This window comes from Callospermophilus lateralis, chromosome 7 (genome assembly GCF_048772815.1).
Source record: "Callospermophilus lateralis isolate mCalLat2 chromosome 7, mCalLat2.hap1, whole genome shotgun sequence".
Taxonomy (NCBI): Eukaryota; Metazoa; Chordata; class Mammalia; order Rodentia; family Sciuridae; genus Callospermophilus; species Callospermophilus lateralis.
The window spans coordinates 120,250,587-120,265,353 of record NC_135311.1 but is presented as its reverse complement, the minus strand read 5'-3'; the positions used below and the strand labels follow the sequence as shown (position 1 = coordinate 120,265,353).

Sequence of the window (14,767 nt, the reverse complement as noted above, 5' to 3'; positions counted from 1 at the left end):
AGCCTTAAATTCTATTTTGTTTTCATATTATTATGATCACCAAACTATGGTCCTTTCATTGTTGGAAAGACTTCAAAGTGATTTGTTTTGTTTTAGGTTCAAAGTCATGTTATCTGCTAAGAAAATAGCCTGGGAGAATAGAACCTCCCAATGGTCTAGGAAAATTGTTGGTCTCAGGCAAAAAGTTCCTAATGTGGTAGCCCATGGGCAAAGCCATTGGTTCTATAGCATTAATACATGGTTAGTAAAAACAGACAGACAGACATGCATACACATAGGCATCCACACACACACAAACAGACACGTGCATGTACACACACGCACATAAGCAGACACATCTACAAAACAAACAATCTCCCTAAAAACAGAAACCAAAACCCCTCCCAGATGGTAGAGCTTACCAGACAAAGGAAACGACTATTAGGAAAGCCCATGGGTGGAGGTGGGTCCAATTCTCCTGATGAACAGAGAGAAGGTCAAGTGCGGCTGAGAGAGAGAAAGAGGAAGAAAGAAAGGGAGGGAGGGATGGAGAGAGAGAGAGAGAACACTATGGCTTAAGAGAGGTAGTCAGGGGACAACTCAGGTAGGGCACTGTAAATCAGGGTAAGAAATTGAGTTTTATTCTGTGATGGGGAGCCATCAAAAAGGGCTTAAGCAGGAGAGTAGCATTTACAATTAAAATATTCACTCGGGTTCTGTGTGGAGAACAGGTTGCAGGGGGCCAGGATGAAAGCAGAGAGACATCACCCCTCTCATCTAGGCAAGAGGTGATGGCCACGTGGTCTAGGGGACTCTGGATGGAGATGCAAAAAAGAAGGCAAATTCAGGAGAGCTAGCTGCCAGGCACGAGCAAAAAGAGGACCCAGGAGTGACTCTCAGAGTGGATGGTGCTGTGTCCTATACTGAAGCCAGCCCAGATGGAGACATGGGGGGGGTGGGGGAGCAGGTGGGGTTGGACATGGCAGGGCCAGAAGTCCAGAGTATGCTTTAGCTAAGTTAAGTCTAAACTGCTTATCTTGACCTCTAGTAAAGGTGACAGGCTGTTGGACACGAGTCAGCTCCGAGAAAGGTCAGTGCTGATGATTGGCAAATCGATGATATTCAAAAGCCGCAAGACTGGACAAGGTCACCTGTGAAGAGAACCCAGAGGAGAGAAGGGGGTTCAGGGTCCTCTGGGAATATGCTCACAGTGGGGAAGAGTTGAAGGGAAGCAGCAGCTGGAGAGAGAAAGTCCTGGTCTGGTCTCCTGGGGTCCAGTGAAGCAGAGGGGTGACACGCCACAACCACAGACAGTTGGTGGAATCTGTAAGTTTTCTCAGAGACTTTTGGCAAAGGGAACCTGGTCAGAGTCCTACTTTCCTGAGATCTTGCAGGTTGAGGGCTCAGATGGTTGATGGTTGCTGCTTGCACATTAAAAGGAAGTGCAGCCTGCAGGCTGGAGAATCAGGAGGACATCTGGGTCACTCCTTTTCAATGGGTTAGCTGCCCCCACCTCTTATGAGCCTCCTGAGGACAGGGACTCTGCCTTTGTACCCAGTGCCCAGTTCAGAGTAGGTATGGCCTGAATAGAATGAGGGAATAGAGTGAATGTCTACAGACCTTGGAGGCTGGCTGAATAATGTAATCTGTAAGTTAAAAGGAAAGGAGACCCTGCCAAAGTAGGACCAGGCGACTCCATTTGGGGGGAGGAAAGACTGGTGTGGTTTGCCCCTTCCCCGAGTGAGAGAATCTTTGCTTCCTTCCCTGGGACTGAGTAGAACCCCAACACCCGCAAGAAGGTCCACAATATAGACAGGGAATCATGTGGAAAGGGATTTCTCAGAACACCCCTTTTTGAAAGAAAGGTGCTGGCTTCGGCCCCCCTGAGCCCCCATGGTGGATCCCTGCGGTGATGTGCATGAGGGTGAACATCAACTTCTGCAGCCAGCGGAGGAAGGACCTCAAGAAAGTGTGCTGGGGGTGGTGGGTGGTCCAGTTTAGAAAGGGGTGGCATTTCTGCCCTCCCCCCACTGCCCCAAAGCTGTCCTTGGGTTTGGATTCAGCCTGGTGTTTCTTTGGGAGTGTGGACATCACCAGCCATAACACGTAGAAGCAGAGATGGCCGTTCAGGAGAAAGCGGGGAGAGAGAGAGAGGCAGACAGACAGACAGACATTGGTATGTCTCTGATGCATCCTCTCTCTGGCTCTGGTCCTCTAGACCTGGCTGACTTAGGCTTCCTTAAGATATACCGCCCACCTTCCCACAAATTCTACTTGTGCAATCCAAGTTTATTTTTATTTCAGGACACAAAACAGAAAGAAACTCACTCAGAAAACTCAACTGAGCCCACTTTTGGCCCGGCATTTTCACTTCCCAGAGGGCTGAGGCTGCTGGCTCTGCAGCTCTGGGGCAAGATCTTCTCTGGAAGTTCTGACCAGCTGCCCTGTTTGCTTCCCCATTTGTTCTGCGAATCAGTGAGTATCTCCTCATTGGATGGCTCTTAGTTGGACTCCTCCATCTCTCCTTGTGATGTTTGACATATCAGGGAAGAGGGGCATCTTTTGCTCAAGGATACCTGGCAATTGCTCCCGAAAACCCCAAAGCCACAAAGGCAATAAAAATAAAGGATCTGGTAGTCAAACCCCAGTTGGTCCCTGGAAACCTAAATAGGGAAGTGGTAACCAAGATATTTTCTCCTTCTGAGGAGAAGGAAACCAACTACCCTGGGGCCCATGGCAGGTCCCTGAACCTCTTTGGGCAGCAGAACTTCCTTTGGAGAATTGGGGGAGGGGTGGGACACATACATACAAAAGCTGGGTCATGAGGATTAAAAGAGGGCATAATATGGCACCTAGTATGCTCTCAACAAATGTTCTTTTTATAAGAGAAAGGAATTCTGGGGAAGTGAAAAAAAGGGGGGGATTCTGGTAATAAAACATTGCTGGTGATATGGTTTAAAGTGCTTACCAGGATGTCTGGCACTTAGGAAGCCACAAAAAATGGCAGGTTTAAGAAAAAAATGTTTAGTGTTGGGACAAGAACTGATGGGAACTCAGGCAAGTGAAAACCATTGGAATTGGTGGGCAGAGCTGCGCTGCTTCTTTTTATTTAGAGTTCTAATGTGGTTACCCATGGAATGGCTGTACATTTGTTCTAGTAGAGTTTATATTTGAGGGGTGGTTGACAGCTGATAGTGAGGACGATTACGTGGATTTCTTAGAAATCCGTCTTCCAATCAGTAGAGTAGACAAAAGGGAGGTGGAGGGGAACAGGAGGCACCAAGGACTGAAATGGAGTAAATTAAATTCCATGCATGTACGATGATGTAAAAATGAACTCCACTCTTATTTATAACTATAATGCACTAATAAAAACATTTTTTAAAGAAAGAAGTCTGTCTTCCAGGAAGCCAGAAGGGCCTGGGTTGAATCAGGGAGCCTTGAACGTGAGGAAATGGAGATTTTGGAGAGGGGCCCCAACAGTATGTGAGGAGTAACAATCCACAAAGTATTTTATAAAATAAAATGTGTCTTCCCACAGGGAAAGGAAAGAGGAAGGCAGAGAGTTAACATACTCCCATTGTCTCCCCCAGGACATTATTACATCATACCCAAGGAGGTGTGATGGTGTGAAGGCTAGGGGATTATACTGAGGGAGTTCCCTTCACATGGAAGGAAACATCAGGAGGAAGTAAGAAGCATCCTCCCACCCACAATGAACTCAATGCATTTCATGCAGGGTAGTGAATCTTTTTGGCTGTCCATCATCCACATCTTCTTTCTGTTTCTTTTAGGAGAGGAGGGTTCTACCCACAGGGAGGTAGAACATGCTTCTCATTAGAAAAGACCAAAAAATGACAAAGACTTGCTTTCTGTCGTGCAAACCCAGGACTAGAATTCTTCAATCAGGGACATCTAACCTTGACTGTGAATCTGAAGATACAACTTTATTTATTTATTTTTTTAAAGGGTTGGAGGAGAAGAGAGAGGGAGAGAGAGAGAGAGATTTTTTTTAAAAAAATATTTATTTATTTTTTAGTTCTCAGTGGACACAACATCTTTGTTTGTATGTGGTGCTGAGGATCGAACCCGGGCCGCACACATGCCAGGCGAGCGCGTTACCACTTGAGCCACATCCCCAGCCCAAGATACAACTTTAAATAGCAGGGACCAAGCAGAATATCTCTTTGGTCATGGGTAGGAAGGGGCAGAAGGTAGCTATGCCTGGCTTCTAGTCCGGCAGCAGCTCCAGTGTCTAATTTTTGGGAGACTGACAGGGCAAGCTAACACCAGCAGCAGAACTGGTGTTCCCACTGAATCAATTCTACAGTATGATTTGGGCTCTAGTTTTTGGCTGTGTGGTTCTATGGGTAGTTCTCAATATCCCTGAAGATTCCATTGAGCTAACCAAAATCTGTATTATAAGTTTCTTTTCCGCTTTAATTAGCCAGATTCAGATTCTGTTGCCTTTAATTAAAACCTGCCTGATACAGAACTTTGTACAGGAAGTGACTGATGACCACAGACCCTTAGGACCAGAGGGTGAGCCGAGAATTCGTTATTTGTGTCTGTTGAAACCAAGGGCAATGAGAAATTCAGCTTTAAGCAATGGGACTCTGACAGATCAAGCACACATTGGTGAAATGGTCAATTAAATTAGAACTTGTAGTCAACTAAAATGAAGTGTCCACTAACAGCAAGGCCATAAGGCTGAGGGGTCATAGCACAGAGACTTCAAGAGCGAAGTGGGGTGGTTGCTTCTAATTACACTGTAGGAGCTCATATCCTGACTCTTCAGCCCAAGTGTCCACCTAAAAGCTAAGGGTCTTTTATGACTGTGATTGAAAAAAGCCTCACATTTCTTGCAGAGGCAGGAATAAAGAGAAGGGGTTGTATCACTTAGAAGCCCAGAGCCTAGAGTCAGCTAATGGAAGCTGGAACTCTGACAGGTCTGTCCTTCAGGGTGTGGAGACCCTGACGAGCTGCCACCAAAGCAGAGAAGGAAGGGGAGAAATGTCCCATCACCTCCCTTTCTACTCCAACCTCTCATTCAAGTCAGGAAATATGACTAGAAAGCATCAGCCCATCTGTGATACAGAGCAGAGAAGAGAAAGGAGATGGATCTGGGACACAGCAAAAGCATCTTCTTTGCTGGGCGTGGGAGCACATACCTGTAATCCCAGGGGCTTGGAAGGCTGTGGTAGGAGGCTCTCGAATTCAAAGCCAGGCTTAGCATCGACGAGGTGCTGAGCAACTCAGTGAGACCCTGTCTCTAAAGAAAATACATAAAAGGGCCAGGGATGTGGTTCAGTGGTAGAGTTTGCCCCTGGGTTCAATCCCTGGTACTAACATTTTTTTAAAAATTACAAATAAAGAAGCATTTTCTTTGTGGTCCAGTGATGTAGAGCTAGAATCAGACCCCAGTGTACCTAGAGGGCAAATTACCAAGACAAACTCAAGAGGAGAGGCAAATAGGGGTAAAGTCAGGCTGTGAACACATGTGGAAATAGACCCTGAGGGTGCTAGACCAAGGATCAAGTACTACAATTTCAGATTGGACTGAATTTATGGATATGAATGCATTTACTAGAGATTCTTATTTCAGCAGGCTAAATTCAGTAGCAAGAAGATTCTGATCATTCTTGATTGGTTGACTGGAACTTAGACTAAATGGTGGTCTACTAAACAATGTTAAGATGCCTTAACTTCTTTGTGTAAACTAGAAGGGAGATTAGTACATTTCCATGTGCAATGTGTTTCACACCCACTAACTATTCACCCAGAATGAACCCGGAAAACAATCCCTTTGTGGAGAAATTGAGAAATATATTAGTGAGAGGAACCCTGTCATTTTTTAAAGACACTGCTGAAGCTATTCTCTGTGAAGCTGGGAGTAGTAGTAAAAAATAGCATTTGCTTCCTTATTTCAATGGAGACAGCAGGATCCTAGAGTGGTAGACTCCAAGTAGTAGCACCTAACCACCCATATGTAGCAAGATGCACATGGTTACCAAATAGGACTAGGAGAGGAGTCTAAGTGCTAGATGCAAAATAAGTGCCCACTATGGTCTATCCTTTGCCTGTCCATTGACATATCCCTTTCCTCCAATACTTACTATCCAATTTAAACTTTCTGCCAGGTACAATACAACCAACCATCTTTTTTTTTTTTTTTTTTTTTTTGTACTGAGGATTGAACCCAGGGAGACTTAACCACTGAGCCACATCCCCAGCCCTTTTTTATATTTTGTTTTGAGACAAGGTAGCATTAAGTTGCTTAGGGCCTCAATAAATTTCTGAGCCTGGCTTTGAAATCACAATCCTCCTGCCTCAGGCTCCTGAGCCGCTGGAATTATAGGCATGTGCCAATATGCCCAGCTAAACAATCATCTTTTGAAAAACTGTTAACTTGTTTATCCATCCCCAAAGAAGTCAACCCAAATTCCAAAAGTAATTATATTCCATTGCAAGTCCATAGTCTGTGAGTGATGGTCATTCCTCTGGTAATACCATTACCCTGTCTCAAAATTATATATTCTGTGCCATAAATTATATTATAGTCCTACTTTCAATTCCTCCTACATTATTTCCCCAACAAAAAATATCTGCCTCACTACTATCTTTCCATGCCCTTTTGCACATAGAGTATCTTTTTTATTTCAAGGTGGAATTATAGTGTGATATTTTTGAGAACAGTTAAAAAGACATTTAACCTAAAATGGGTAGTACTAATAATCTGCATAGCTCAACTGAAGTGATAATAAGGTGAACAGCTATGGTCAACGAAGCAAATGTGCATGCAACAGTAATTAAGAATGTTGCCTGGTTACCAGCAATACCAATGTGATTTTAATTGTGGGATGCAGCCCTTTTTCAAAGGTGTTAAAATATGAACAAATGAGCATCTCAGAATTGATGAAGTACAGTAGCTAATATAAAATCCACATAGCACATCAAGAAAGAAAGTGCAAATATATGTGAAGTTCTTCTTTTTCTTATGGTCTATTTCACTTCTGTTTTCCAATAACTCATCCATGTTCCATTTGACTTAATTCAGTATCTCTCTCTCTCTCTCTTTTTTTTCCTGTTGATTGTTTGCTTTTTCTTTCTATCCATCAGGGTAACTAAAATAATTCTCCTCCTCCTCCTCCTCCTCCTTCTTCTCCCCCCCCCCCCTCTTTTTTTTTGGTACTGGGGATCAAAAGCAGGATACTCTATTACTGAACCACAAACCGAGCTCTTTTAATTTATTTATTTTAAAATATCTTTTTAGTTGTAAATGGGTGCAGTACCTTTATTTATTTAAATAAATTTTGTTTTATTTTCATGGGGTGCTAGAGATAGAACCCAGTGCCTCACATGTGCTAGGCAAGTGCTTTACCACTGAGCCACAATCCCAGCCCTTATTTTTTATTTTCATACAGAATCTTGCTAAATTGCCCAGGCTGGTCTTGAATTTTCAATCCTCCTACTTCAGCCTCCTAAATAGCTGGGGTTAAAGGTGTGCACCACCAAGTCTGTCAGGATAGTTTCTATTTCTAGGTCTTCAAGTTCACTAATCATTTTTTTCTATAGTGTATAACCTGCTTTCAACCCTATCCAGTGAAATTATAATTTCAGAAATGTAATTTTTCAGTTCTAGAAGTTTCATTAGTTTAAGAATCATTTTCCCTTTCTCTTATTGTGTTCATGTTTTCTTTTAAATCTTTGAGCATACCAAAATATTTATGCTAGCTAGTTAGTATTTTTGTCTGCTAACACCATCATCTTTGTCGTTTCTGGGTGTGTTTGTACTGATTTTTTTTCTTGGTTATAAGTCTCATTTTCCTTTTTAAAACATCTTATAATTTTTATTAGGTGTTGGACATTGTAAGTGTTACATTATGGACAAGCTGGACTTTGTTGTTTTCCTTTAAATATTATGTTAAAGTTTGGGCAGACAGTTAGCTGTGGATCATCTTAATAATTTCAAGACTTTTAAGGCCTTGCTGTAGGCTAGTAAGGAGTAACCTAATTGTTCTCTACTAGTTGCTCTGCATATTCAGCTATGTCTCTCATATCTGGCTGGCCAGACTTGAGCATATCCCAACCCTGTAAGAACTCTGGAAAATTTTAATCTTACAGCTCTCCAACAGTTATTCTTTGCCTAGTCCTGTGGTGTTTCATCCTAGACACATTCAACTTAGCATTCAGTCCAAACACCTGGGGGACTGATGCAGATTTTTAGAAATTTCTGGAGCTCTCTCTGTATCTCCCTCCTCTCCTATACTCTGGTTCACAGATGTAGTTGTCTTGACCTTGTGTTCTCTCAGCTCAGAAACATTGTTGCCTTCCCTCCCCTACCCCTACCCTTTTCTGCTGGGGATCAGTAAATACCTACAGGTAAAAAGTCAGGGCAACTGTAGAGCTGGTATCCTTTGTTTCCCTTCTCTCAGGGATGTTCATCTTTATGGTTTCAATGTGTCTCCTCCACAATTTAAACGTTGCCAATGTAATAGTATTAAGAATAGGATCTTTTAGGAGGTGTTTAGGCCCCAAACTCCTCCTTTGGGAATAAGATTAAGCCCTTGTATTAAAAAAAAAAAAAAAAAGCTTCACATAGTGTTTAGCTATCTTGCTTTTCTGGCTGTGCATGGGATGACAGTGTTCTTCTCTTCGGAGGATCCAGCAATAAGGCACCATCTTGGAAGCAAAGCAGAGAGCAGTCCTCACCTGACCACCAGACCCACTAGTGTTTTATCTCAGACTTCTCAGCCTCAGACTGTAAAAAATAAATTTCTGATTATTACAGAATGCCCAGTCTGTGCTATTCAGTTACACAAATACAATGAGCTGATGTCCCTGTATCTGAGAGTAGTTATGTCATTATTTGGTCCAGTTTTATATTTGTTCGTGGTAGGGGGGCTAGTTTGATATGTTGCTGCATAATGGAGGCAGTGAGAATCTTCTTATTTTTGAATTATTTCTTTTCTAAATTTTTGAGGCTCTTGCCTGGTTCATTAATTTTTGACTTTCACTGTTTTGTTTTCTAATACAGATAAATAAGGTCATACATTTTCCTCACAGACATTGCTTTAGGTTTATCCTACAAATTTTGTTTTGGTGGATTTTTGTTATCATTCAATTAAAGCACTTGCTAATTTTCATTATGGTTTCTTTTTTGGCCCACGTGTGATTCTGATTTATTTTTATTATATATCCCACACTTTGAGTCCTTTGTTAAGCATATGTATTAAAAATATCTTCTCCTGTGCAAGACTTATCTTTGCACTTTCTTAGTCACATTTTCAAATGAACACATTTTCCAAATTTTAATGAAGTTAAATTATGAAAAAGTTTGTGGCTAGTAATTCTTGTGGCCTATTTAGGAAAATTTTACTCATCTCAAGACCATAAAAATATTCTGTTTTCACCTAGAACATTTATTGTTTTATTTTTTTGGCACCAGAGATTGAACCCAGGGGTGCTTAACTTCTGAAGCACACCCCAGCTCTTTTTACATTTAAATTTTTTTTTAATTGAAGATGGCCAGTATGCTTTATTTTATTTATTTTTATGTGGTACTAAGGATCAAACCCAGTGCCTCATACCTGCTAGGCAAGTACTCTGCCATAGCCCTCTTTTTACATTTTACTTAGAGACAGGGTCTCATTAAGTTGCTTAGGGCCTCACTAAGTTACTGAGGCTGGCTTTGAACTCATGAAACTCCTAAATTGCTGGGATTACACGCATGTGCCACCATGCCTATCTATTGTTTTCTTTTTTATGATTGAGTTGTTTTGGATAAGATAAATGGAATTAAATAGGTGTCTTTTATAAATCAGGGAATAGATATGATTAGTTCTATTTTTGGACTATATTCTCCATTTATCTATAAATCCTTGTTTATTATTATTATTATTATTATTATTATTATTATTATTTATCAGAGTGCATTTTCTAATTGTCAGTGGTATTGCTGCTGTGTTCCTTTAGTTTTTCTGACTATATCCACTTTTCTGTCTCCATTTGGCTTTATGCTCAGAGAAGCTGAACTGAATGAATTATGTTAAGGTTTTTCTTCCCTTTGGTTCTGGGGCCAATGGAGCATCCTGGAAAGAGATCAAAGGGAGGGAGGAGAGAGAAAGAGAGAGATAAAGAGTGTGTGGCAAGGAGATATCAGGACATTTGGGATTCTTTTTTTCCTTCCTATGATGTCCCCTTCAGGTTGTTTCATTACTTGACCAAATGTCATTGCTCTTGTCAAGGTAGCTAATCCTACAACAAAACTCCCTTTCCTTCTAGGACCTAGTAACTCCTCCCAATCTTATCCATTCAATTTTAGGAAAGGAGAAAGTTTCTGTGCTTGTCAATCTGGCCAACTTTCCTGAACTATCTTGTGATACCCCAATTCAGTTAACATCTTTTTGATCAATCCTTTTGCCCCAAAAAATGCTAGAAAAATATTAATTTAAATGTGCTATTTTCTATAGAGACCTAAACTAAGGCACTAATGCATTAGAACATTAAAAAATATGTCTAGTATCCAGCATCTTTGGTAAATATTCTTTAGTTTTAATAGTCTGTTTTTAGAATTCTTAGATTTCCTGTGTAGACAATCAGCATCTTAACCTAGTGTTTCTTCCTTTAAAATACTTTTAATTTTTAAATTTTAATTTCTTTTATTGCTTATTTCCTTGGCTTAGACCTACTTCCATTATACTGTTGAACAGAAATACTAAAAATTGTCTCATTCCTGGCTTTCAATTAAGGCAATGGTTGGTTCACCATTAAGAATTATAGTTGTTACAGATCTGGGATAGATACCTTTTTTAAGTCAAGGAATTTATCTTCTGTCAGTTCATTATTTTTAAAATTATGAACATATGTTGGCTTGTATTGAAACAGTTTACTGCAACTTTGATATAACCATAAAACTCCTTTTTCTCTTTCTGTCCTCCCTTGGGTCTTGCCTCCATCTTAGGAGTGCATGTCAAGGTCAAGGCCATGAAGACCTTCCTACCTTGCCCTAGACTATAAGGGCCTTTTAGTCCTCTCAGGTGAAGCTCAAGGTTCTGGAATCTTCCACGTGGAATGTTGCAAGATGTCCACAGTGGCATCATTTTGATATATTATTTTGCTTCCAAAACATCTGCTTTGTAATTTACTCAAGGACTCCTTTCTCTTAGGAGTCAAAGGAGGAAGTAGTAAAGGAAGTGATGAGGCGAGAAACCCTTTCTGACCCCCATTTATTATTCGCAGCAACCCTATGAAGCAGGTGTTAGTAGGTTTATTTTATAGATGAGGAAACCAAAGCTCAGAGAGATGAAATGCCCTGCTCAGGTTAATGGCAGAGTGAAATCCTGGCTCTCTGGCTCTAGATCTTATGCTTAAAAGCACTGCTTGCTTTCTCACAACAGAGAAGTGAGACCTGGGCCCACTTCTGCACTAGTGTACTTCCTTTCCCTGCCCTTGGAGTTTCAGCTATAAGCATTTCCTATTCTGTTCCCACCCTCCCATTCAGTTCCCCAACAGTTTTATAGTCTGGAAGCACTGTGGTCCTCTATCCTTGCTCCCAGGCCTCCCAGACACTTGAGGATATGCAACTTGCCACTGCTGTAAGTACTGTGCATGTGCATGTAGAGAAGGAGAGGGTGGGATGGGGTTTATTTGCAAAAAGGAGGGTTGCTGAGAGAGGCTTTGATTCTGTGATTCTGTTTCTCTGTGGATCAGGCTGGTGCTGGGATGGCTGGGCACTTGCTGCTACACAGTCTACTCCTGTCACTTCCTCTGATTGCTGGCTGGACTGCTTCCAATTGCCTAGTGACGGAAGGCTCCTGGCTGCCCCTGGTCTCCCGCTTCTTCCTGAACTGCCCCTTGAATTCCAGACTGCCCCTCCTTTCTGTATGCACCAAGGTGACCAACCTGACACAGGCCTTGGAAGCTGTGCCTCAGAGTGTGGAGGGGCTCTGTCTTGCTGGTTCCATTTCTGTTCTGCCCCGGGATGCCTTCTCCAACTACCCTGGACTCAAGGTTCTGGGGTTGAATTTACGTCTTACCCGACTCCTGCCAGGAGTTCTCCGAGGCCTGGGTCAGTTGCAGGAGCTCTCTTTTATGGCTCCTCAGTCTAAGAACTACCTCTTCCTACACCCCAATGCCCTTGATGACCTGACATCCCTCCAAAAACTCAATTTCTTGGGCCCCTGTCTGGACAGGAACTCGAGTATCCAATTGCCTACCAGTCTACGTCAGCTGGTTGTCAGGTACAGCTGCCTTCAGGATGTGGGGGAACTGGATGACATCTTCCCAGATCTGGCTCATAGTCCCTTCTCTGGGGATGCCCGGACCCTGGATGTATTGGATCTATCATTCAACTGGCAGCTGAAGATGGCCAGTCCTGGGGCCCTCCAGGGCCTCCGGCTGGGGACTTTGCATCTGGACCACACAAAGATGGATGCAGCTGCAGTGTTGAGTCTGGGTCTGCAGAAGCTCAAGAGTCTGTCGGTGTTATTCACTGTCACGACTGAGCTGCCTGCTGAGACAGTGGCTCACTTTGAGCTGCAGGAACTGCAGGTGGGAAACAAACAGATAGGGCACATAACTCTGGAAGCCCTGGCTTCCTGCCACAGCTTGCAGAGTTTAGTTCTTCAGAACGGTGGCCTAACTGATCTGCCACCAAATTTCCTGACTGCCATGCCCAGGCTTCAGAGATTGAACCTGGCTGGAAACCAACTGCAGAGGGTCAGGCTGTGCATGAATGAGACAGGATTTGTGTCAGGACTGTGGACCCTGAATCTGTCTGACAATAGGCTGCTCGCCTTGTCCCCAGCCACCTTCTCTTGTTTGTCCCACCTGCGGGAGCTGCTGCTTCAGAGAAACCAGCTGGTGAGCTTGGAGGGTGAGGTATTCCAGAACCTATGGAGGCTGGAGATCTTGGACTTGAGTACAAATCCATTGGTAAACCTGGGTGGGGGCTGGCTGGCTCCTCTGCCTTCACTGACCACTCTAAACCTTCTCAACACCCACATATTGTTTAGGCCAACCTGGGGCTTCTGGGGCCCAGAGAGTTTGCACCACTTGAGACTGCAGCTCCCCTCTGCCCCTGCTGGGGTAGCACTGTCCCTGCCTGAAAGGCTGACCAGCTTGGAGCTTCAGGCAGTCCCAGGCATGAAGCACCGGAAGCTGTTTCCTAATGTCTTTCCAATCTTAGAGACTCTGACTTTAGATGGCTGGGGACTGCACCTGGAGACCCAGAACATCTCGGAAATCTTCCCGGCCCTTCGTCAACTCACCCTTCTTGGCAGTAGCCTGGAGGCCCTCTGCTCTCAGGACACCTCCAGCTTCTTCCTCTGGCAGCTTCCCGGGCTCCAGTCCCTGAAGGTACGTGGAGATGGGCACAGCCCCAGGCCCTGCTGCATTACAGGGCTGCCCAACCTCCAGGAGCTGAAGCTGGATGCCTTGAAGTACAGAGCTCGGCCCCGCCCAGTGCAGCTCCAGGAGCTGGTGGGTGAGCTGCCACGGCTCCGTGTGCTGCAGCTGGCCAGAACAGGGTTGGAGACACTGTCTGCTGCCGCTTTCCAGGGCTTAGGCAGTCTCCAGGTCTTAGTGCTAGACTGGGAGAAAGGCCTTGTGCTGGATAGTAGTCTACAGGAGCGGAGTCCTCAGATGCCCCAATATGTGTACATTCTGACTTCGTCCTTGGCCTGCCAGTGTGCCAATGCATGGCTGGAGCCCTGGTTTGAACGGTCCCCCAGAACATACGTGTGGGTACAACCACCACAGCTGTGCCCGGCAGAATCAGGGGGCCCCTCCAAGAATCCTCTTTTCCCCTTTCTCTTGAACCACTGCCAGGAGGCCTTGGAGTTGGAACTCTTTTGGGGCAGCTTCGCCTTGCTGCTGCTTCTGATCTCCTTGCCCCTTCTACAGGAAGCCAGGAACTCCTGGGTCCTCTATCTCCAGGCCTTGTTCAGGGCTTGGTTCCAGGGCCTGAGGTGTCAGAAGAATGAGGGCAAGAATTTCCTCTACGATGTGTTCGTGTCTCACTGTAGGCAAGATCAGGGCTGGGTGGTGCAGGAGCTGCTGCCTGCCCTGGAGGGCTGCCCTCTGGCGGGCCAGGGCCTGCGTCTTTGCCTCCCGGAGCGAGATTTTGAGCCAGGCAAGGATGTGGTGGACAATGTGGCAGACAGCATGGCCAGCAGCCGAATCACACTCTGTGTGCTGAGTCACCGGGCCCTACATACACCCCGCTGCCGTCTGGAGCTCCGCCTGGCCACTTCACTCCTGTTGGCTGCCCCTCACCCCCCAGTGCTGCTGCTGATCTTCCTGGAGCCCGTCTCCCGCCACCAGCTCCCCCGCTACCATAGACTGGCCCGGCTGCTCCGCCGAGGAGACTATTGCGTATGGCCCAAAGAAGATGAAGGAAAGGACAGCTTCTGGGCTTGGTTGAGGGGCAGGCTGGGGCAGCCCCGGTGCAGGTAGAATGGGGGCCCCTTTGAGGGCAGAGGTAGGGAAGGCATGCCACCTTGCAGGGAGACAATGATATATGGGGCCTTGAATCTGAACCCAGCTTCCAGTGGGATGGGGCTCTGCAGGCACCAGGAGGACCGAATGTTGGCAACCCAGACTTCGGGAGCTTCTGGAGGCCGAAGGAGAATATCTGGAAAATGGCAGGTGGCCTTCTGTTTGTGATGTGATTTCAACATCTCCAAATCCTCCAGTAAATTTACTAAGTCCATGAAATACTTGACTTGATTTTTTTTTTTTTAATGAAAACCCACATGAGGCAGAAGGCAAAGAAACTTGAGTCATA

The 14,767-nt window shown here is 44.5% G+C and overlaps 1 protein-coding gene across 2 annotated transcripts; it reads left to right on the top strand.

Annotated features, from left to right (window-relative positions):
- The first annotated feature begins 1,129 nt into the window (after positions 1 to 1,129).
- Positions 1,130 to 14,697, top strand: LOC143404796 (toll-like receptor 12). Of its 2 annotated transcripts, XM_076862997.2 has the most exons (4): positions 1,130 to 1,305; positions 2,284 to 2,454; positions 11,483 to 11,576; positions 11,692 to 14,697. In XM_076862997.2, the coding sequence occupies exons 3-4, from the start codon at positions 11,559 to 11,561 to the stop codon at positions 14,434 to 14,436; spliced, it is 2,763 nt and encodes a 920-aa protein (XP_076719112.2). In that variant the 5' UTR covers positions 1,130 to 1,305; positions 2,284 to 2,454; positions 11,483 to 11,558; the 3' UTR covers positions 14,437 to 14,697. The 2 variants fall into 2 exon arrangements, with proteins under 2 accessions (XP_076719112.2, XP_076719113.2); XM_076862998.2 differs by lacking the exon at positions 11,483 to 11,576.
- The last annotated feature ends 70 nt before the right edge of the window (positions 14,698 to 14,767 follow it).